The 24,103-nt window shown below is 41.6% G+C and overlaps 1 protein-coding gene across 24 annotated transcripts in view; it reads left to right on the top strand.

Annotated features, from left to right (window-relative positions):
• Positions 1-24,103, top strand: part of DTNA (dystrobrevin alpha) — a 235,196-nt gene that overhangs the window by 197,160 nt on the left and 13,933 nt on the right. For 12 of the 24 annotated variants that reach the window (XM_075416222.1, XM_075416202.1, XM_075416204.1 and 9 more), the window contains 8 exons: positions 6,699-6,786; positions 9,289-9,386; positions 10,759-10,872; positions 14,182-14,278; positions 15,977-15,994; positions 20,077-20,236; positions 23,108-23,197; positions 23,682-23,850. In XM_075416222.1, coding sequence (XP_075272337.1) covers positions 6,699-6,786; positions 9,289-9,386; positions 10,759-10,872; positions 14,182-14,278; positions 15,977-15,994; positions 20,077-20,236; positions 23,108-23,197; positions 23,682-23,850 — 834 coding nt within the window. The remainder of the gene's footprint in view (positions 1-6,698; positions 6,787-9,288; positions 9,387-10,758; positions 10,873-14,181; positions 14,279-15,976; positions 15,995-20,076; positions 20,237-23,107; positions 23,198-23,681; positions 23,851-24,103) is intronic. The other 12 variants (XM_075416200.1, XM_075416210.1, XM_075416209.1 and 9 more) reach the window with 3 other exon arrangements.

The raw sequence follows: 24,103 nt of genomic DNA, 5'->3' as shown, positions 1-24,103 counted from the left end.
GTATGTCCTCCCAAAGGTGGTGGGTTGTGGCAATCGCTGTTATTCTCTCTAGTGACGTTAAAGAGCAAGGTGTTGCAAATAATGGCTTAGTTAAGAATAGCTATACAGATTGATTTGGGATGCCGTGTTCTGGTCAGTGCGGGACGTGGTGACGGTGCACATATCTTCAGATAATGGTGACTAACAAGTCTGTGTTTTTAAGGTAATAATTTTTCAGGTGATATATAATTTGTAGCTTCACCTTACCGTGAAAGTGAGAGGAGGTAATAGTATGTAAACAATGATAAGAATAACAGGAATTTGCTTATTAGCCTAGTGAAGGAAGGAGTTCATTTCAACTTTTACATACATCAGGCGTTGTTTTTCAATCTGCCCACTTTCTGCATTGTTTGAATGTTGTATGTAAATTTGCCCTTATCTTTCATTCAGACTCCAGTATGACAGGTTTTTAAACGTGTGTCTTGAACACAGTCCATTATTTCTGCTGGAGTGAATATGGAGCTTTGTCCTCTAACCCCACCTGCTCTCCCAGCACTTGCAGATGGTGGCATCGCAGCGGGCCACCCTGGGGAGGGGAAACGCTGGCTCGCCTCTCCAGGTGCGACAAAACTCTGGACTTGGCAGCCGTGTACCCGCGAGTGTGTGGCCCTAATAAACCTGGCGCTGAGCGGAAAACTGTACAGTGTTTCTGACAGACCTATACTCATGAGGTTTCTTTGGCTCATAACGAACCCTTTAGTTTCCCGTAGTGCTATTGCAGAATATTTCCCAGGTTAGGAGAAGTTCTCCATTGGCTCTTACATGTAGAGAAGGCAACAACAAACTTCTTTTGGGAGGGTGAATGCAAAGAATCCCTGCAGTCTTATAAAATTCACTTCTGTGTGTAGCTCCAGTTGAAAATGGGAGCGATTTGCCATGCCCAGTGGAAAAAAAAATCTGCCCTTTGTTATTCTGAATCTGCTTCTCTACGCTGTAGCCCACTGGAATGTGCCAGTGGGGAGAAAAAGGCAAACTAGTTTTTAGTGAGGAAAATGAAAACCGTTTCTTCAAAAAAAACCATTTTGAAGGGTAATTTCATTCCTGGAGAAGCCCTTCCAGAAAGCAGGCTTACTGAGTAATATTTACACCGTGGCTGTGAAAACAAGCTACTGGGGGCACATGTGTAGACCAGTCATTGCCCGGCTGCCATTGAGGACAGGACTACTATACCGCTCGATCTAGTCTGACAGGGAGAAGGAAATCTACCACAACTGACTGACTTGATACACTTGTTCAAACGGCAAGCAAAGAATGGACATAGTTGAGAGTAATTTTGGGTGCTAGGCTGGTTTGCCAGGCATGCCATTTTGGATGCTAAGTCTGTGATTCATTTAGCTTCAGTGAGGACCACCAGTCAGATCCCTCTGTGAGTGCTTAGCTTCATCTTTACCATCTTCAGCCTCTACATTTTATCCAGTGTATTCCAACCTGTTCCTTGAAGCTTTTGAGCCAACCTCACCAAGTCATAGTACATTTGTATCCGAATATGCACATAGAAATTATGTGCCGTAACATCCTTCAAATTTAATGTTTTTGAGGGATGAATGGAGAGTGACTGATAATGACCTTAATTGTTTAAATGACCGATGCAAAGTGTAGTACAGAACATCTGATTACTGACACTAAATCACTGCAGTCACAGCATCCTCAGCGAGAAACAAGCATCTCAGTTATTTATATAAGATACTAATTAGATTTTGACAGAAAGATAAGCAAGAGGGACAGCAGTCTTAGTCGTGCATCAAACCATGCTGCATTGCCATTTTCTGCTTTGTGGCAATGAGTCTGCTAACAGACAAAGTGAATGGTTATATTTTGGTAAAGACAAGGAGAACAAACAAAACATTGCTGTGCTGAAGCTCCTGTGTGAAGGCAGTTTCCAGGAGAGGTAGGCAAGGTCTCTGCAGGAGGCTCAGCTTCTGGAGTGGCTGGATGCAGTTTGCTCAAAACCCACACAGCTGTGTTAGAATGGTGCTGAGTTGAAGTTGCTTCAGCCTGCAGCCTAACAACATTTGGTAACCTGAGTGAAGCATGTAGTTAACCGTAATCAGGTAGCTTCTGATTAGGGGAAGCTGCAGCTAGGCAGCTCAGAGGTTGTGTCTGCCTGCAAAGTACCGTGTGCACGTACTCATACGTGCTGGCATGTGTTTTCAAGTGCTAGTGGCAGCTAAAGATGAAGAGAGGAATGATTGTAGCTGGACCTTCATCTGCAAGAAAAACCTACAGAAATACCTCGTGAACATGTAACATAAAATTATCCTAAGAACTGTATAGTAGCATTTCAAAACAGGTGGGCTTTTTTAGATATTGAGTCAGGCTAATTTATAGTAGATAATGATCAGTCAAATATTGCCCAGTATACCTTTTTTTCTGTTTGAAGTGTAGCTAGTATTTATATTTTGGGGGTTTTTAATTAATTAAATAAATTTTTGCTGCTTATCTTTATTTTTCATCTACTGTTACTTGATACTACAACTAGAAGAACAAGTTTTCCTTTGTATCCCTCAAAGGCCAATAAGCTAACCGAGGGTTTTTTAGAATCCAGTACTCCAGGGCAAATTAAGAAACAAGAGAAAGACTTAATTCATTATCTATAGTAACTGTATGGGTAGAAAAAGTACCCCTTAGCCAGATGTTCTGGTTAGTTTAATCATAAAGTGTGTTTTAGCATATAAAACAATGATTTGGTGTGTAGTTTAGTTCATTTTTAGTGTCTGATTCTAAAAAAGGTCTTTTAACTGCAAATGTTTGTTCAAGTAAGTTAGAGGCTTTACCTAGTTTTGACTGTTAATTCCACATATTTCAGTCTTACTCTTTTCAGGTGCGGAAGAAAATGAGATAAAATATATTATAAGTAGGAGGTTATTTTTGTTCCATAGAAAGTTACTTTCTGATTCTTTTTATGTTATAATGTGTGGTACTGTGGTGAGTCATATTTCAGTACTATAAAAAACACCATGCTATTCTATGGTATTTTAAAAAATGTTTATTAAAGGAGTGTGCACAACAAATAGCTCGAGGTAGGAAGGCTGATCAAGTCTTCCTTTGAAAGAGGGAAAACATGCGGAGGCCCACTGATTACAGAGGAAACGTGTAGATGCTTGGCTCCCTTGAATGGAGTTTGGTTTTATGATTATACCCACATACCTGAGCGTTATTAGCATTTTGATGGTAGGATCTTGGTGATTCTAAAATAAATGGGAAATTGACAATAGCAGAGGGCTCAGATGATGTGTCTCAGTTTAAAGTGCCTTAAAACCAGGACAATGTGAAACTGACACAGATGATAAACAATCCTCAGAATATATTTGGTGGGTTGCTGTTAGAACGTTATTCTTATAGCCATGAGGCTTAGAAACCTACCCTTTAATTTGTCAGTATTTTCTATAGTAAATTATTTATTAAGTGAAGGTTTGTAGAATAAGAGCATGTCATGAAGACCACACTGAGATCTCTATTGCCAAAATTTCAGAAAAGCCTGACGTTTCTGAGACTTTTCTAACCAGTGGTGGCATAATTTTAAGAGCATCAGGGGACATCCATATCACCTGTTGCAGGGTGCCTGCTGCAGAACAGGCTGATTTGACACCTCTAAAGCCTGAGAAGTAGCGAAGATCCTCCAGTGTCATTCCTGTGTTCACAGGCTATCATTTTTTTCATCCTTTGCTTGCAGTTTTGAGATCCTCTTCTTATGGACCTCCTTTAGACCATAGAATATAGATCAACTAAAGCCTAAAAAAGAAGTCCTGTTGTACAGGTGGTAATATTGGATATTCATTCTACATCTGAATGATAATAATTCTGCCAGACCAATTATTGCTAATAATTATAAAGTCTTTAAAGAAATGGTCACTAATGGAGAAGCAATGTTAAAAGCATTGTTTAGCTTTTTTAGAAAAGAAGGCTCAGCAGCAGGATATTTGTGTGCAAAATGTTCAGTTTCTTTCAAAAGGACGCCTGAATCATTGTCTTGAGGGTCCCAAATTCTGCACACATATTCGTAATATTTTAAAGCTTGTGTTTATTTCACTGAATCATTGTCCGTGAAGTTGCTGAAGTAAAACAGAAGTGAATTATCGCAAGCCAAAACTCAGAGACATAAAAGTCATGGCAGTCGAGGCTAATGCTGCTGTGCATACCTCTGTGCTTAATGATCACATAGAATAGGTACATTCCAAAATTAAATTTATCTCAGACATTGAAATTTCATTTACAAAGCTTTGGGGCCAGTGATTTGTGGCATTCATAGACAAAATTTGACGCGCTGCTACATCTATTTTATGAGATCTACCTACACATAAATATATATCAAAGACATTAAATAGCAAGTAAGAATCAAAAAGCTGCAGTGGCTTCGTTCATTCATTAAAGTCATTGTCTCAGGGGTTAACTCACATCTCAGAACTGTGTTGCAGATTGTGTTATGCCAACAAGTGGAGCCATAATCCATTATTTTTCCAGGATGGATAATGTGGTTGCACATTGCTGTAAAAAGGAAAATTGATGCTGAATGCTTGCTGTTTTCGCAGCCATCTGTTAGGATGTGATGTTTTAGTCATTATGGAAGAAATAAAAATTAATTACACTGTCATGAAGGTAACTCTCATTACTTGGTTTGTGCAATTGTATGTGTCTGTGAGAGCTGCTTCCCCCTTTCTTTCTCTGGATGACGTATCAGGACAGTAGGAATGAGTAAGTAAGAAGCAAAACTGTTTATAAGTTTAGAAAAATACCTTTAGCCTGGGTCTTTTCGGAAACTATATCCGTTATCCCACAAGAATCTGAGTAAGCATAGAATTAAGCTATAGATGTAACAAAATAAATTAAACATAACCACAACCAAAAAAGCAGTGTTTGTCTACCACCGGAAGTCTTATGTGCAGTCTGCCGCACCAGCCTTGCTTACACAGAACCCCTCTGGGTCTGACTATTCATAGCTTTACTAGTTTTCTAAAGTTCATGTTTGTGGGCTCACAGCTTGTTGTCAGAATGAAGGGAAGGTTATGTTTTCTCTTTTCTGTTACCTCAGCAAGCCATAACAAATCCACATGACTCACAGCTTTAGTTTAATGATCAGCGAGCGTCAACCACTACTCATCTTTCAAACATAACTTCTAAATGCTGGTGGACTTAATCAAGCCAACCAAAAGATGTACACTGTAGTTCCCTGAGGTACCTGGGCATATGAACTCACAGAAAAATTTTGGGGAAATATTTCCTTTTCCTTTTAGAGACGCAGATTCTTCACAAGTAGAACTGTTTGCACAAGTGCCATTTTCATCTGAAAGGCTTTTCAAGTTCAAGATGAAATTTCTGACAAAAATCAGAATAAGATGTCCGTGCCCAAAAGAACCCTAGTTTTGTGCACACTTTTGAAACGTGAAGCTCATTCGCCAGCACCCAGTTGCGTGCCCTGAAGAGCCCGTGGGCAGGGAGGCGTGTGCCTGCCTCCCTTCAGCCAAAACAGCAGGCGGTTGCCAAGCCGTGAGAAAAGAGGTCGGACTTGCCTCTGTCTGCATAGTCTGCAGGCTTCCTTGTATTCCGCACAGCAAAGTATTCTTCTCACCTCTTCTTAGGGCTTCATTTCTTTTTTCTCTTGTATATACTAAAAGTAATGCAATGCAGGATTCTAAATCCTGGGATTATCGAGGGTCAGCTAAGTCCTCTTCATATTTCATTTTATTGTCAGTTTACTAGTTTTGGTGGTTCTCTGCAAACTTTAAATATTTAGAAATAGTAAAGGTTGTCACTATATTACCTTTTGCCTGCTCATCTGACTAAATAATAACCTCCATTGAAAATAAGGACAGCTGGCAAGGGATTAACCCGAGAGAAATATTTGACTTTGGTATTGTTAGAAAAAAAGAAAGTAATAAATTGCAGTATTTTAAAGGAATTCAGCATATTTGCTGTAAGTTCTTATACTTTCTGAGTAGTTTTTGTGGAGATTCTGTTCATGTGACCAAAGCAGGCGCTTTTCATAGTCGGTGCTGGTAGACTCCTGCATCCTGGCAACAGGAGTTGGCTCCAGGTTACAGTCAGTCCAAGTCTGGGATCACTGGTGCACCATTATGTGATTCTCTGAAATCCTACTCCCAAATGCCAAGAAACCAAGAATAAAAGAGTCAGATTATAAATTCTTAGATCAGTGATTCCAAACTGTGGTCCATGAGGCCTTGGTAAGTGCCCTGCAAAACTATTCTAAATAGTGTTTTCTGTTACAAAGCTGACAAAGCTTCTAATGTTGACCTCAGCGAGCACTGAGGTTCCCACTAATCCATTGTCCAAAAAGTAATCACTCTTTTGGGTGATATGACAAAGCTGAAAAGTGAAGACAAATGCTGACTGGCAGTACTGACCACACCCCAGCCCTCTTTGGACAGAGTAGTCTGCAGGTTGCATCTTGTATTGCTCTAGCCAGGGGTTGCAGACTGCTGCTGTCTCCCCCTAAGGGAAGGTGCTACCTTGGCCCCTAGAGCTGATCTTCCCAGGGAAATCACCCTCCCCTTTGCTCGATTAACATCTGCCATTGTTAATTTGGTGACATTTTGCTTCTCAGTTCTGTAGTGAGGGTGTGTGAGTGGACAGTGTGACAGAGCAATGGTTGTTTCTGCCATGTATTAACACGTCTTCCCTCCTTCCTCTCCAACCTTGAGCAGCGTGCTCGACAGCGCAAGTCGCCTGGATGAAGAACATAAGCTGATCGCCAGGTACGCAGCAAGGCTGGCAGCAGAAGCTTCTTCATCAGTAAGTGTTTTAATTAAGGGAAGGTACTTTCCTTCTGTCATGTTCCAGGGACTTGGCAAGATCAGGGAAATTACATCTGACTGTTTTAATGATTAATGGATTATTTTTCCCTATCCTTTTCATCACACACTGTTATGCTTTAGTAATAACACTTTTATGCAGTTGATTTAAACCAAAGAATCCACATACTAATGCATATAATCTATATACTAATGCAATGGTATTTAAACAATCACAGCAAAGGGAACCTGATATCTTCAACTCAGGAACGACTAGAAAATATTGTCTGGACTAGCTTTGGTTAAAGGTTAATGATTTACTGCAGTGGAAAAATGGGGTGGTGAATCCATTTTACTCTTTAGTTCAAATATCATGGCCAATGGGGCCCTAAGTGCTGAGGATTTTAAAGAATGATCTTCAGCGGGATGACTGTAATGACCCCCTGCATTAGCCCTGGCTCCCATTTTCATTTCACAGCAGTGATGATTATGCTTTATGTATCCCAAGATAGAAGGTGATGACAGGCTAAAACCTCACTAACTGTATTCAGGAATAAGAGAGAATGTAGCAGGAACGTAATCGAAGTATATAAAATCTAAAGTGGCACAAATAAGGTCAACCTAGTTACTTTTTTTTCCATCTCAGCACATTTGATAGAAGAAGGGACCATAAATGACAGTTAAGTGAAAAGCAGCCAGTCCGGAGTGCCCGGAAGCGTATTTTCACACTGAGATTTACACTGCGGGGTCAATTGAAAGGGCGAGACCAGGCACTGCTCTTTGTGTAAAAACATTGAGTCACGTTCATCCCAAGTGAAGGCCGTGAAGATGAATCTGCCGCCCCGTGAAGCCGTCTGTCGTAGAAGATTTCACACTACCTGCAGCTGTGGGGGAAGAGAGGGGTGCAGGGGTGCTCCTGCTCTGCCAGCGCAGCCCAAATCAGTCCGTTGGGGAGGTGTGACACAGTGTTTCCAATTTAAGGCAACCTGGAGGTCATGGTCCTGATTCTGAGGGAAGGTAATTCTTTATGGGAACAAGATTTCCCGTTAATAATGCCTCTGGGTAGAAACTGGTAGAAATCAGTTCTGTCCGTGATATGGGGGAAAACTTGGGGAACAATATTTAAGTGGCTTTCAAATAGAGCTGATTTGAAGGAAGATACTGAATTTCTCATTGCCATCCATTTGTGCTCTTTGAATGAAAGAGACAGAAGAAAAAGAGAAGGTTTCTGTATACAGAAATCTTTCTGAGCATAAGCGTGGTATCACGTTAGGACTAAAGTGGAAATTTTTGAAGCCTTGCTGATGTTCATTCTGGTTTTTAAGGAACAAACTGTGTTAATAACACTGGGCATTCAAGATAAAGATTCCCCATGTACCAGTCGTGACATCCACCAGTGTGTATCATGTCTTCTTCTTCTTTATGCACTGTTCTGCTTCCCTGTGATGGAGTGTTTCTGGGAAAACGTACCTGTAGTAGAAAAAACAGTACGTGGTTACAGGCGTAACGTGCTGGCCTTTCCCCACAAACAGCGCTAACAAAGGTAATGGCTGAGATGTACCTTCATCCTTTCTGAGGGTCCACCTCCCGGAGGAGGAGGTGCCTGGCGTCACATACATTTGGGCTCCAGAGTTACACTTCACAGGGCTTTTACAGTGAGAAACGCTCAGACCGCAGCAGTAACTCAGCAGAGTATTTTTTAATGTCTGATTCTTTCAGGCTGGAGTTAGAAATAAATGGATATCTTTGATAGCTGTGAATATCTTAAATGTCTTGCTCTGTGTTGTCATTGATACAATACTGAAATACAGGAGTGTGAACAAGGAAATCGGTATTTGGTTATGGCTGATGAACATGAAAAAAGAGCATAGTCCAATGAAGCTGTAGTGAGCACAGATGGGTTTGGTAAGAAATAGTTTAATTCCCACTTCATTTTATTGGGAAAAAAAGGTTCTGCTGTACCTGAAAGACTGAGGAAAGAGCTTTTCTGAAGTATCATCAGAGTGTATAGAATAACTTGGCCAAGTGGGCGACACAGCCACACCAAAAACTACTACAGCTTTCAAACTGAAAGTAAAACTGTACTTGCAAGAGAACGAAGTATCACTGCACTGGAAACACATCCTGTTCTGTTTAGTGAGAGACACTGGGGTTTGCTTCAGTGTATTCCTGTTGTCTGTAGTATCAAAATTCAGAGCCATATTACAGCGACTGCCTGCCACAGTGCCATTGCCTTTTATGATTGGTTCAGAGGAAGCTCCTTGAAGAAGCAATGAATGACAGGATAGTAAACACTGAGTCTTATTTACTCTAGCACTTACCCTGCTTTTACTTGCAATGGAGCCATACTGGTATGAGCACAACATGGATGCTCTTTTTTTCATGTAGGCAAGCCTGGTACTGTATTTTCTGTAAGCAGATTTCACAGAACAGATCTGTGTTGAACTCACGGGTGCATCCTGCCTATTCCTCCTTCAGTGCAGCCTTCTCTTCTTTAAAACAGCAGCAGGGTCAGCAGAGAGGGGCATCAGATATCTCCTTCACCATTGATGCAAACAAGCAACAAAGGCAGCTGATTGCAGAGCTTGAAAATAAAAACCGGTAAGCATCCACAAAGTACCTGGTTTTGTTCAGTCCCGTAGATTGTGTGTGTCTGTTTGTTTCTTAACATTTTTTACCACCTACTTCTGTGCAATGTGCTTGTACGTGCACATACACCTCCCCCTATAAAAAGCACAGGGCACAAAAAGGTCCACAGAGTATGACAAGGCTTTGAAATCCATAGCCACCCTGTGTTTTAATCAGTGTGCTGTTCAATGGCATGATATAATCATTGATACTTTACTGTTTGCAGCTGCTGTTTGTTAAGGGCTAAAAAAAAAGCCTGTCCTGTTTCAAAACCAGATTAGCTTTGAGCTGGATCCTCTGTAGCACTATAATGCGAAATGATAAAAGGATTAGTCACGCTGGTAATGTTATGCTCCTCTGCTTTTATTTGTGAAAAACATGATGAAAGCTCTCCAGAAACACAGTCTGCGTGGGGAAGGTTTGCAGGAAGGTTAGCAGTAAGTTAGGCTGCTGGTCAAATGAGACACTAGGTACGGATGTGACCGAGACTGAGAGAAGAGTGTCCAGGAGAAATAGGCCAGCCGGCCCCACGCAGGAGTGATGCCCGTTTGTTAGCAGCGGAGGATCTGGCCCTGGGTATCAGACTGCCTGATGCTGTGAAATGTGTGGCAGCAGAGCTCTGCTTTCGCTGCCGGACTGTGAAACAGAGGCCAGCCCAGACCAGATGGTTTCCTATTCCAAACTCTGCACTGCCTTCTGTCACCGTGTAACGAGCCACCAGCTCCAGTCTCGATTTGTCTTTCATAGTCTGAAGCTGCCTCCTGACCGTCTGCGATCCCATGCGTTGTGAAGAGGAGACAAAATTCATGAAGGTTTCAACCTTCTGCTGTGAACCTTTGTATCAGCCGTTTGACAGCGCTCCGGGGCTGGCAAGCCAGTCGTAACAAGTCCTGTTAAAGTGCTTCTCTATGAATTGTTGACCGCTTTGACATCTTTACTTACACTGAAAGTATTTTTTTAAGCGCTAATATTTTCTCTGATACTCAAGAAGGGCCAGATAGGTTATTTTAACTTTTGTTAAGTTTGTGCGGTGCTTGAAATGTTCGTGGGGAAGAATTAGAAGGGAGCAATTTAATTAAGCATAGAGCTATTTCATGTCTACCTTTGATTTTTGGAGGTCTTGAAGAAATATTTCCCTTTGTGGTGAAATCCTGAAAGTTTATTTTAAAAATATCCAGAGCCCTGTCCCATTGCTGAGGGCTTCTTTTGTTGGTTGGAGCCCAGTCATATCTATGTTGATGAAGAGCTACATACAGTCATACTTTTTCTCCTCTTGTGATGTCCAGTGAGGTGGTTTTGTGGAAATTTACTGACTTGCAGTCTTCGGCTTGTTCTCCTTCCCAAGAGAAATCCTACAGGAGATCCAGAGGCTGCGACTTGAACATGAGCAAGCATCCCAGCCCACACCGGAGAAGGCACAGCAAAATCCCACTCTTCTTGCGGAGCTCCGGCTCCTGAGGTAAGTCTACAGTGGTAAAACCTCCATGACTGGGGCCAGCCAGTCATTCTCAGTAAGAGACAAAATAAGAGATAAGCCTGGCCTACGGTTTTGGGGGCTTTTTAAAGTAAATAACACAATGTGTATTTTTTTCTCCATTTTCGGTGCAGGCTGTAGTCCTAGAACTAATTAAGCTTGTGCTTTAAACAGCATGCATGAGGAATCTCACATATTACTCATCTACATTAAATTAAGCATGTGCTTTAGTGTTTGCAGAGTTCGGCCCTTAGGTCATTTGGAATAGGTCCCCAAAGCCCTGTCCAAATGTCATTAATTATGTGGGGAAAAATGTCCTTCTGTCAGAACAAATGCTTCTACAAAGACTTCTCATTTATGTTAAAGTAAATGTAGAGCTACATGAAATTACAGCCAGAACCAGACATTAATTTTTGGAAATTTCCCCCATGTGTTGAACTCCAAGGAGATGTCACTTCTTTTCACGGTGCAAAACCAGGCTGCAGAATGATCCTCCTCATCACGTGGGAAGTGAGGAGTAATGTCATCTGCAGCAGCTGAAGATTTAAAGGATCATTTCTCCAATTATTCCACGAAGCTAACAACATTGATATGGATGTGTCTGCTTGTTAATTAGGGTACTCTACATGGATATCCTAATTGCCATGTATATCACATCGAAGAAGAACAATTGACATTGGCCCAGACCCACGGGCTCCCTGCGAGTCCTGAAGTTCATGTTGTGAGAGACAGACAGAGAATCCAGTAATAACTATTCAAAACACTTCATGTAAATAGAGTGTAAACGCTTTCTTTCTAGTGAAACAATGCTAGACTAAATTTTATACACACACACCCTCTCCATAGAGGAGTTCTCATATGAGAAGACTAAATAATGGTTTTGGCCACTTAGCCACTCCTCACACAAGTAATATTTTAGTGGTCTGATTCATAAGCAAAGCAAATTAGTGTAAGAAGCTGTGCTGAATTTTTTCTTTACAAATGTTTTATAGTTTTATTACTGAGTTTTCCACACTAAAAAATTTTTGTTGCACAAATAATTACATTTGCTTTTCAATCTGAAGACAAATTAGCTTCTTCATTTCTATGAGTGATTTTAGTACGTAATTACTTCTAGATGTCTACAGGCAAGTGCTATTCTGTGAGAAACACAAAACTGACTGATGAAAATGTGTACAGTGCATAAAATACACGAATAATGTAGCTGCTGTGCATCAAGCCTAATGTCTGTTTTAAGCAAGCTTAGGAGATTAGCTTTCTATGTAGTTGACAAATAAAATTTGTCATCCTTAAGAAGTTAAATTATTATACAGTGTTAGCAGACTGACTACTTATTTTTTCCCTCTTTTCAATTTTGCTACACATATTAAAAACATAATATCCTTATTTGAATCTCTTGACACAGGATGTCCCTAGGGCAGTGACACTGAGTTCTTCAATTATGATATCTTTTCTGATTTAATATGCAGTGTCAGAGTCAGAAAATAACTTCTAATCTGTGGGTCTGTACTGCTTTGCATACCTTCTAAAATGTTCACTATTTGAAAGGCAAAAGATTGGCTTTTGATTTACTGTGGAATTTCGACACCAACTCCAATTCAAAGACACTTAAAATGTCATGAGGCTGTTCTTATCATGGGTAAAACAAGCAGGACTCAGAGCAGCAGCATTGATTTACATCTGTTACCCCACAGATTTTTGGGCCTTGAAGCAATTAGGGCAGTAGGGCAATTTTGTTCATATAATATTAAGAAATGCTGGAACCTGTAAGTTATGTTGTGGGTACCTGTCCCAGTATTTTTCACTGGCTGCTGTAGTGCTGCAGACTCATTGAAATGAGGTTCTGAACACAACATTCCTTCACATTACCAATGCTGTCTTGGAGACAGGTTAGAAAGCCCATTACTTCCAAGAACTTACTCTGGGGTACAGCTGGAGAAAAAAGTCAGAGGAGCAGTCTGTACATTGCATGCTGCTTAGATCCTCTCTGCCTGTAGAATGAATCTAAACCCCAGAAGAGGTCTGTGCTAGGACCTGCCACTTTGAATTACATGGATAAGGTATCTTATTTTTATTAGTGGTTTCTTAAACTCAGTCGCTTTTGTGCAGTTCACAGCATTTCCAACCATGGCATGCCTGGAAAAGAATAGCCAGCACGGGCAATTTGTAGCAGAAAATAGATTAATCCTCCAGAAGAGTAAATACAACTTTGGCAGTGTTACTATATGATCCTGTTACATAGGTGAGAGCTCGCACGCATGAGCAATCTTGTAGAAATCAGTGTTGTTTATAGCAGTAACTGCTCACTTACAGAGAAGGCTCAGGGTCAGGGTTTCATATTTCCCCAAATGTAGGAAATGTACTTAGTCTTGTTGACTCCGTTGCTCTTCCACTGAGGATTAAATTGTCATATTTTACAGGTAATACAAGGTTAATAACATAGTGGCTTTATGTTATTTGCAACACAGTAGTGTATAAAATATACCTAATATGTATATTTTTCAACAGTAGTGTCGTTAATTATGTCATAGCTTTAAGGAGGCAACAATTTCATTTTGTATTTATGTGGGGACCTCTCACACAATTTAGTGGTTGAACATGTGCAAGTGCTGAACCCCCGTCCTGTGCAGTGGAGCTGTGCAGAATCTAAGCTGTTCCCGTTTATGTGGGCACAAACTGGCCGTCACAGTTGGAGTGGCTCAGTATTCACACTGTCACAGGACCAGCACTGGAGTCCGAGTCCAAAGAGCTATTTTTGAGCAGTTACATCTCCACCATGCGATAGTCTTACTCTTGCTTTCAGAAAAAAAATAGAAACCAAAGCAGATCGCTGTGGTTTTCTGGCTGAATTTCTGAACTCTCTCAGCTTCTCTCATATCTCGCTCTGTTCAGTGCCCCTGCTGTAATTTCCTGGCCTTCGGGGCATGGCTTTAATTCCTCCTGACAGCTAGGGAGGTTATTGACTAGAGAGATTCAAAGACCAAAATTGCCAGGCATTCCCACAAGGGAATAGAACACATTTATTTGAACCACATTTGTTCTTTGGAGAAGGGTCAGTGTCCATGTCTGTCTTTTTTCCTAACTCCTATATTCAGTCCCATGAATATTCAGTGTGCAGGAACTCCCTAGCTTTCCTCTAGCCCCTTTTCTAAGCACGGTGCTGAAGTCATACAGGGTCTTTGCTTTCCTGTGGTCTATAGGCATATACCTCATGGTCGGGCTGGGGAAGTGATGCAGTTAAAAGCTGCTGACGCTTTGAGAGGTGAGCTCTGATCAGATCTGCTTGTTTCTCAGACAGCGGAAGGATGAGCTGGAACAGAGAATGTCTGCTCTCCAGGAAAGCCGGAGGGAGCTTATGGTTCAGTTAGAAGGCCTCATGAAACTGCTGAAGGTAAGGAGCTCCACCTGATATTACCAAGGAGAACAGGCAAAGTGAAGCAAGAGCGGAGAGGGAGGCAATATGACTGCAGGACTCTGCAGAGCTTGACTGTTTCCACCCATAAAATTTGGCTTTGTTTCCTTCCCTTTCTATTTTTTTGCTTTGGTGTTTCAATTCAGGGGTTTCAAACGATGCTCAGATGATGTTGTTCCTGCAGTAACACTGCATCATCATTGTCACCTCCCGCTAAGTGGGTGCAACATTAGAGACAGGCTTGGAACAGGTTGCCCAAAGATGGAACAGGTTGCCCAAAGAGTTGGTAGATGGCCCATCCCTGGAAACATTCAAGGTCAGGTTGGACGGGATTCTGAGAAACCTGATCTAGTGGAAGATGTCCTTGCTTATTGCAGGGTGGTTGGACTATATGACCTTTAAAGGCCCCTTCCAACCCAAGCTATTCTATAATTCTATGATTCGAACTATTGAGGAATGAATACAATCCTTTAAATAATATTGCAGCATGATGCAATGCAGTCACGTTTTGCTTTTTTGCAGAAGGATTTGGCTGCATCTCTGGATTTTGGGCTAGCAATCTCTGGATCAGCCATTCGACAATGTTGAAACACAAACTATTTTCTGGTCCAGTTTCAGCTGGTTTTAGAGTTTTTTCTGTGGAGGACATCAAATACAAAACAAAAAAAATGAGAAAAGAGACAAAGCGACATGTAAAATGAGATAACTAATAACTGTGAGAAAAACAGCTCATCGCCATATACTATTATCTACTCCAGCTGACAGTATACAGAATCGTTTTTACTAGCTCCTTTAACTTTGGCTGTTCAGTTGCTAGTGCTATCATACATGCCATTTGACAACCACATCTAACTTTCCGATCTTAGAGATGCTTTCCCAACGACGCTTGGTCATTTTCAAAAATACAGAAACAAGTCTTGTTAAACAGATGAAGCTTGCCTTGACAAAGAATCTCCGTTAAAAATGGAGATATCGAAAAGCACATGCATTTTTAAGACAGACTAGGGTAAGATGGAAAATGTGTCTTTATTTGCAGAGTCCAGCCCTATTTCACCTGATGTGCCTCAGGACAGATGATGCCAGAAATTCACATTGGAAGAAAGTGCTCTGAATAGCATAAGAGTCAGTTTTGTTGTTGGCCATGCCAGATAAAATCAGAACGTGGAAATTCAATGCAACTTGGGTCAAATATGGCTCTGATAAGAGCAGAAAGAATTTCACTGAAAACCATTTAGCAACACTTATTAGCATCAAAGGATGAGTTTGACCCCTTATGTCATTTGCATCTCCTCAGGCATAGGCTTCTGCAGCCACGATGCAGGAATTGGTGACACCTGCGCAGCAGAGCCCACCGAGTAACCAGTGGATTTTTGGGAGCTAGTAGACAGACTACTTTTTGCTCTACCTATGAGGTGCTGCAGTTCTACAAGTAGCAGTCAGGGCAGCCTGCTGTCATTGCACTGCCTGGACAAAGGGTATTTGGAGTAGGAAATGGTGGTTCTGCACAGCTTGCACACTTCTGGTGTTTCAAAGCGTGCAGAGGTGGGACCGTAACCTGATCACATACCTTCAACTATCTCAACTATAGCTTTGACCCTGTACTCCAAATTTGGCTTTGTTTTCTGTTCTTCACTGACATCCTGGCTAATCTGATGTGCTGATCCTCTTTTTCTTTAGGAAGAAGAATTGAAACAGGTAGTAAGTTACCTCCTTATTGGAGGCCTCACTAACTCCTAAATGTGATTGTGTTCCTGTGATTTATTTTACTTCCTTTGCTTGAAATGTGTGCGTGTTCTTTTGACCAAAATTAATAGTTTGCAATTCTTTCACATGTTGTTTTCAAGTATCTTGGAGAAATTTTCACAATTAAACATCTTAACCCTCTAGAAAGTGAGTCATGGCTACAAGGAGTCTTGATCTTTTTCTTACTCCTCTAAATAAGAACATGTAAGATATGGAAACCACTACCCAAATGTAGTGAAACCAACCTAGAATATGAGTTAAAGAACACTACTACCATAGGTAACATTTTGAAAATGTAATGATAATTTTGGAACTTTAAGAAAAATATAACTGAGTTCAAATTAGACCAGGACAATGAGTTGGAAATGCCACTTTATCCAGAAGAAGTCAGGGCATTGTGTGCACATCTTTTAAAGTTGGCACTGATACTAGTAGTCCCATGAGTCTTCAGGAAAATAATGTAGTTTCTAAATGGCTTCTGCAACCTAGATCAAAAAGGGCAAGTATTTATATTACTAATGGTAAATTTTAGAAGATTTAATTGTTTTGGAGCTTTCTAGTATTGAAATGGATTTTGGAAAGATACTAGGCTAAAAAAAAGCACGTTTCAGACAGCAGTCTGATTTATGAGTCCAATAAAAATGTTTGATTTTTAACAAAATACTCCTCCCCTTGCTTTCACCAGCAGAAGTACAGTCACAAGTCTGATGTGTTCTGTCTGTGGTAGAGCATGCGGAGTTTGTAGGTAATGCTTACCTGCATATAACTGACATTTTGGCTAATTTTTGTAGAGCTTCAAGATGTTGCACTAAAAAAAAATATCTGACCAGACATTGCCTCCGTATAAGGGCCCACTTTTTGATTCTGCATAACAGTACTAAAAGATCTTCCATTCACGAAAGAGAAGTTTCTAATGTGACAGGAGTTTCCCTTCCGCATGAAATGTTCACTGGACAGTGTAAGTGAAAGCACATTTTCAGGATATTATGAGATATGATTTTTTTCTTCCGAGGGTAATAGCCTTGCTGAATACCAGGTGGTGACGCTAAGGAATTACTCTCAGAATTTCCATTAAATGATCCCCATTAAACTATGCCATTTCGTGATCTGTTGAGAGAAGCATGATTAAATTATTTTCTGGAGGAATTCAGTTGGAATGAGCAGCCTGGCGATTCATCTAATGCTTATGAACTTTCTGTTTCTCTCCTGCCCTTCCTTGCGAGAGGATAATGAGTTCCTCGTACCCGTGTCATTTGCTGAGGCTGGGAGCCAGGCTTTCCTCTCTTTCCTCGTATGCCATCCCAGTTCGGTCCCGGCAGAGGGAGCAGTGGGCTAAAGCTCCTGTAAAGCCAGTTTTCATTTCAAGCATTTTATCCTAAGCGTGCATGACAGTTGATAGTGGGAAATCTTTTCCTCTCTAGCAAGGGTTAACTTAAAAGCCATAGCAGGGTGACTAGGAATCATGAATTAAATAAAATAGATGGAAGTTTTCCTAAAAGGCACGAGAACGTTGATAGCTGCAACCAAGTACAACGTAAAAGCTGAAGCCATCTGCATTTCCGTGGCAGCTGTGGTAGCTCCACTTTCAGCATGCCTTAGTCCTCAGCTGGTGGGGCTGCCGAGGCCTGGGAGCAATTCCATGCCCGATTTCTCTGCTGAGAATACCAAGGAGTCACTACGGGTTCTCATAGCAGGGTTAAGGCCCTTAGCTCTAGCCTGTGAAAACCACGTTTCTCCTGATAAGCACTATGCAGGAATCCAATTCTAGTAGCACTCCATTCCCACAGACTTGGGCTGAGGTGGATCTAGATGAGTAAAATAAAGTGTTCACCTCTGAAATCAGGCATTTGCTAATATCCTCCTGTTTTAACTTGTTCATCAGTTCTGGCTGATACTGCCCAAATAATATAAAAATAGAGGAATTTTTTACTGGACAGGGGACTCCAAATGCTTCATCTCCCTGTGCTTCCCAAACAGTTTGTTCCAACACTGAAAGCTGCAGATAAGAAAGCACTGTTTGTCATAAACACGAGATCTCAAGCATAGCTGCAAAGCCGACATGAGGGTAAGCACTGGTGTGCAGCAACTTTTACATTTCTCTTGTGGGAAAATTCCAGCAAAGAAGTACTGGCAGGCATCTACTATTTTTAGTAAATAAAATGCCTATTCTGGAGTCCATTCCTTGAATGTGACTTGCCGATAGGAAGCAAATTTTCTCCATTTTTGTCTCATCTTCTCTGAAAGTTCTCATTGTTGTTGGTGTTCCCCAGAACCGAGATCAAGGGCAAAGGGGAGCTGAGGAAAAGGGGCAAGGAAAAGAGGGAGCTGGGAACCAGAATTTCTTTCACAAATTTGTTTCACAGAGGATGAAACATGCCCTCTCGGGGCATGAAAGGAGATAGCAGTAAATCCCAGATCCCCTGCCTGATGCGCAGGGGGTGCAACCTCCAAGGACCTTGGAGCATCACCAGGTCACTCTGTATCCTTCCTCTGGAGGACTAGAGATCTCCATTTCTGCTGGAGTGGGTACAGGCGATTCCAGAAACAGGAGAGCATCTGGCCTTTATATATTCGTCTTCCCTTTCATCCATAATTTAAATGTTCTAAAACTGATGATTAAAGAAAGTAGAAGTATTAAATCCTCCGTTCTCCCATCAGTAATGTACTTATTCTTCATAAACCTAATTTGCCCTTGATGTCTCTCTGGTGATAATGTCTCTTAGAAAGGGGTGATAGGAGAAAAGAACAAATAGCTTAGTATTCTGATACATTATTTATGGTCCAGGGCAGGAATTTGTAAAAATCTCAAGGGCAATGCTGCACTCCTCCTGCAATGGGCTGCTTTTATCTTTTAAAGAATATATTTGCCAAACCGTATCAGACCTGCGGCGGCAGCCACTACAGGAGTCAGAATAAGTGCCATAGGAAGAGTCAACAAATCCACCTGAATTCTCAGCATAAAGCCGGGGTGAGGGAAACGCCAGCCCTCAGGTTACTTTTCACAGGCGCCTGCGTTGCAGTTCCCCTTTGACAGTGCTCAGGCCGTCTCCATTCTTGGCATCTACCAAACGCAGGGTTTCAGTCAAAAGCTGTGCGCAGTTCGGTGTGGGCTCCAGCATTAGTTTTTGCTTACGTGGATGCACATTCCTGGCGGGTTGGAAACAGTCGAGCAAAAGTGCCCCGTGTCCCTTGGTGTCACTCACCCAGCTGCAATTGTAAAAATGACGATTTTGTAAAGTCTGCTTGAATTTCAGCTAAGTGATACTAACTGTGAGGTGCTGACAGCATGACATTTTATATGACTGGTGTTAAAACATTTTCACTTCCAGCAGCTGAACCCGTAGCAGGAATTTATATTGCCCTATCCCCACAGTGTTTTGGGAGCGCCTGAGTATATCCTGTAGAGCGAACAATTTAATAGTGCATGATTTAATAGTGGCTTAAAATAGTTTTCTAGCTTTGAATAGAAAGCAGAAAGCTACGTTATTTATTGCGAGTGTCAGACTTTATGTGACTGAGGGGTTGCATGTACCGTGAACTTCTGCTGCAGGGAGGCGGAGGGCAGGGCTGTGATCAGCTCGCACAGCAGCGCGCTGATAAAGGGGCCGTTTCAGTCCCTTGCCCGGGCTGAAAGCCACGTCGGTGCCAGCGCTTTTCCCCTTCTCACAGCCTGAACGGGTTATGTTTTATCAAACATGCATGCGAACCGAGGGGGTGAGAGAGGGAAGAGGGCAGAGACAAGGTCTATACTTTGGTGCTTATTAACTTGGACTTTTTTTTTAATTTAGCTGCCTGACATTTTCCCATGCTTAAAGGAAGTCAGATCTTGACTCATATTTTCCTACTTAGAATTTTTCTACACAGAAGCCTTGCTGTCCGCTAACAACTGACTTCAGTATATTTCTTTTAGCAAAATTAACATTATCCAACTGATCTACAAACAGCATGATGCCTTTGAGCTGAGGGACAGGTGACAAGGACAGCAGGCAAGGGCTCTTGCAAAGACCTGTTTAACCCCTCATATTGTTTTGCAGACCCAAGGGGCAGGCTCCCCGCGTTCCTCACCCAGCCACACTATCAGTCGACCGATTCCAATGCCCATCAGGTCTGCCTCTGCCTGCTCCACCCCAACCCACGCACCTCAGGACTCTCTGACCGGGGTGGGAGGAGATGTGCAGGAAGCCTTTGCACAAAGTAAGTCTCATTGATAGCTTGTTTGAGGTACTCGGAGACTGAAGAATTGTGATTTCTTGTGGGTGATAACTAAATGAACTTGGGCTTCTGAGTTGCATGCAATGAAACAAAACACAAAAAAAGCTGCAACAACCGTGTTTTGCCATTGAAAATCAGCTTAGTCATCAGAATCTGCTCTCAAAGTGAGCGGCGAAGCAGAAACTGGGCAATGATGCCGATTAATGGATCTCGTGGTATCCGGGAATTTTGATGCAGGATGGTCAGACCAGTTATCAGTACTCTGTTAACCAGAAGAAGAAGAAGAATTGCTATGGACTTCAGCAAAACGTTGTCACTGTGTTTGGTTTTAAATAAACACTTTGCTAGGAGTAGATGATACAATCATAGAATTAGTTCAGGAGGAAACGGCTGTTGTAAGTCACCATGTCTTGCTGCTCCAAGAAAGCCAGCTTAAAAGTGAGATCAGATCATGTGAACCTGCTTTGGCAGGGGGGTTGAACTAGATGGTCTCCAGAGGTTGCTTCCAACCCCAGCCATTCTGTGACGCTGTGATTCAGGATCTTAGCCAGTTCAGTTGTGCATGGCTCCCGGCATGCTTTTTCCACAGCCTCTGTTCCGGTGTTTGACCATGCGTACTGTGTAAATTTTTTGTCCTTGTCTTTGACTGGAACATCCCTTGATGCACCTTGTGACTGTTGTACCTTCTCCTTTTGCTTTGGGCCACTGAGAAGAGTCCAGCTAGACTAGACAGGAATCAAGCTGGGAAGACTGAGTGAACCCTTCCTTTGCATTTCCAGAAAACTGCTGTAGGCTTCATGATGTTTCTCATTCCTCTTTCTACTCTTTTCTGAAGTAACAGTAAATTTTAAACTGTTTTGAATTTCTAAGGCCACAGATTAAACGATTATGTTGAATACTAAGTAAATAGTCTGATCTGAATGAAGAAATACTCCTTTTTCTAATCTGCTCTCTCCTAAAATATTTACATCACTGCGATTCTTTTACTTGAATGAATGTTTGTCCTGTTTCACTAGTACAAATCAAATGTAACTGGAGTTCCTCTGCTACAGTGGAAGCGTATTTGTTCCTGAGAGCCCAGTTCCCTCTCGTGCACCCTTCCTCTTGATTTTCATGGGCATTGTGACAGTGTGTGTCTTACGACAAGGTTGAGTCTATAATATAGTCAAGAACTTTCTACTGAAGTGTTAGTCAATCCGTGTATTGAACATGAAATGGCACAATTCCTAGTCCCAACATACCAGGTTGCTGGATACCTCATTTTCTGTGGCAAAGGAAGCAGGCAAGATGTATTATTTTTCTTTCTGCTCTGAAAAAAATGGAGACATGCAAAAATATGGACTGCTAACCCCTATACTGTTATAAAACAGTTTCTTCCAGAACTAAGAGTAAGAAATAATGTAGTGGCTACAATAAAATATCCATAAATAATACTAAGGGTGCCTCAGGCAAATGCTTTTTAAGTAAATAAATGTGTTCTGTTCAAGAGAAAAAGCAATATAAAAAGGTAAGCAATCACATTTAATAACTGATGTATTTGATAAATATCTAGCTTTATGTCATAATTTACCATATTCTCTAGATGGGAAATTCAAACCCAAAGAACTTGAAGCCAGCCGTTCTGTCACGTCTTGACATACGACTTTGTGAGTGGGGGGGTGGGCTGAGAGATTTTGGCTCCATTCTGCGCTGCACCAACAGCAATCTGCCTGTATATACCTAATGCAGACAAGCCATGGTTAAAGCACTGCTTCTCTTGTGGTTTATTTTTCCTCTGATAGAGTTTGCAATAGTTCAGAGATACAAAATTGGGGAGACTTTAGAGGGAGAGTGACTGAGTGTTTGTGTGCCTGTAGGAGGGAGTGTAACTACTTTTATTTATATTCCAGTAACCATTTGCTAATGGATATATTTAAAAAAAAACCTCTTTTGGATTTGAGGATTTTTTTAAAATGTATTGCTTTACGTTCAGCCAGTTTTAAAGAACCTATAGCAGTCAAATCCTGCCAGTTCCTGGGAATAATCCAGTCTGGAAGATTAGAGTTTCTGTGGGATATATTGATTAGTCAGCTACAATAGGAGCTATGTTTGGGATTTGGGGGGGGAGTTAAGCACGCGTTACCCACAGCCTCCTCCTAGGGAAGGAGTATTTCATGCAGCTCACAAGAATCTTTCATGATTGATGGTTAAGGGAATATTGCCAGGTTCAGCAGGGAAGCACTTCGAGATCCATTATTAAAAAGAGTTTAAAAGCAGCCTGGGGCTGTTTAGAGAGGCAATAGTGCTTCCTTTATTAAACAAAAAAAAAGAGAGAAAGAAAGTAAATTATGGAATATACAAGAAAGTCCTTGAGCTACAGGAGAGGCTGAGAGGGTGCAGAGAAGAGAAATCTGGATCAGTCTTGATGAGGTCAAGTATGTTTCATCAACATTTGCCGTAATTATCTGGCAAATACCTGGCAATAATGGTGTCATTAAACAGAGCTGTGGGAACTTAGAGAAAACACTTCATTTCTTCCCTCCTCCCCCACAGACATTTTCACGCTGGATTTAATCTTCCAGGCCTGGTCTGCTGGTGTCACCACACAAATGCAAGCTTGATAACAATGAATAATCTCCACATATCTGGCATTGTGATTTAATGAAGCATGAGGGTAGGCTTCTGCTCTTGCATACAGCATGAGTAAATGAGGCCATTCTGCAGAGAACACTTCTGCACGTGTCTCTCGTAAGGCCTTTGATACCCTGAATTATCACAATGGCAGCTTTCAGCAGGGCTAAAACTGCTTTCAACGGGAAAACATATGTCTTGTGAAGAATATTAACACTGTGTTTTGTCTGTCTCTTACTTCAGGTGCAAGACGAAACTTAAGAAATGATTTGCTGGTGGCAGCAGATTCAATCACCAACACCATGTCTTCTTTGGTAAAAGAACTAAATTCTGGTGAGTCAGGCTAAGAAGGGTGGATAGCCACCACATATATTCGAAACAATGGGAGGCAGGAAAATACAAACCAACAAAAAAGCAGCTTTGGGAATACAGAAGTTCTGAAAGCCATGGAAGTAGAGGTGCAGCTAGATAGTGTGAAAACTTTGAGAAGTTTATTTGTGATTCCATGTGGATTGGGATCTCGCTCTTTAGAAGTTTCATTCTGTACAGAACATATAGGACGTTGTAAAACGCAGTCTGTAGTATTCTCATAAAAATATCCACCTGATCACCCAAATAAGCAAAAGCTTCACTATTCTGTCTGACCACAAGAAGAAAACTGTTAGCTCTGCAGATGCATGTAGAATAATACACTGTTATTTGCTATCAGGAGATGGCATTCAGAATTGGAAAGGCAGAGAAAGGCTTGGAGAAATAGGCAAGTATACTTACTCTTGTGAAAGTTCAGTGGAACCATGTGTCACTTTCTGCTTCACAGAAGTGGGCAGCGAGACAGAAAGCAATGTGGATTCTGAATTTGGACGGACTCATTTTGATGACCTTGTTCCATCCCCAACATCTGAGAAGGCTTTCCTCGCACAGATCCATGCCCGGAAGCCAGGGTACATCCACAGTGCTGCTGCCACTGGCTCCGTCCGCAGTGACATGTGGGTACCTGCTCCATTCACCTTCTTAATCTCATTCTTCTTCTGTTGAAAACAATACGTAGCGTGTAATATTTTCTCTCCCTGTCAACTATTTGATTACCAAAACAAACGCCTAAGTCCAAGTGAGGACAGCTTCATGGCTGGATAGCAGTGAGCTCTGTAAACAATAAAGGTCAGAACTTGGGATGCCCTCCGGAGTGTGCTGTCTCGCATCCAGTCTGGTACGCTCAGGCAGCATGAGGCTGTGGGACAG

This window comes from Opisthocomus hoazin, chromosome 3, assembly GCF_030867145.1.
Source record: "Opisthocomus hoazin isolate bOpiHoa1 chromosome 3, bOpiHoa1.hap1, whole genome shotgun sequence".
In the NCBI taxonomy this organism is placed as follows: domain Eukaryota; kingdom Metazoa; phylum Chordata; class Aves; order Opisthocomiformes; family Opisthocomidae; genus Opisthocomus; species Opisthocomus hoazin.
The sequence above is the reverse complement of the archived record's forward strand: the minus strand, read 5'-3'. Positions and strand labels throughout refer to the sequence as shown.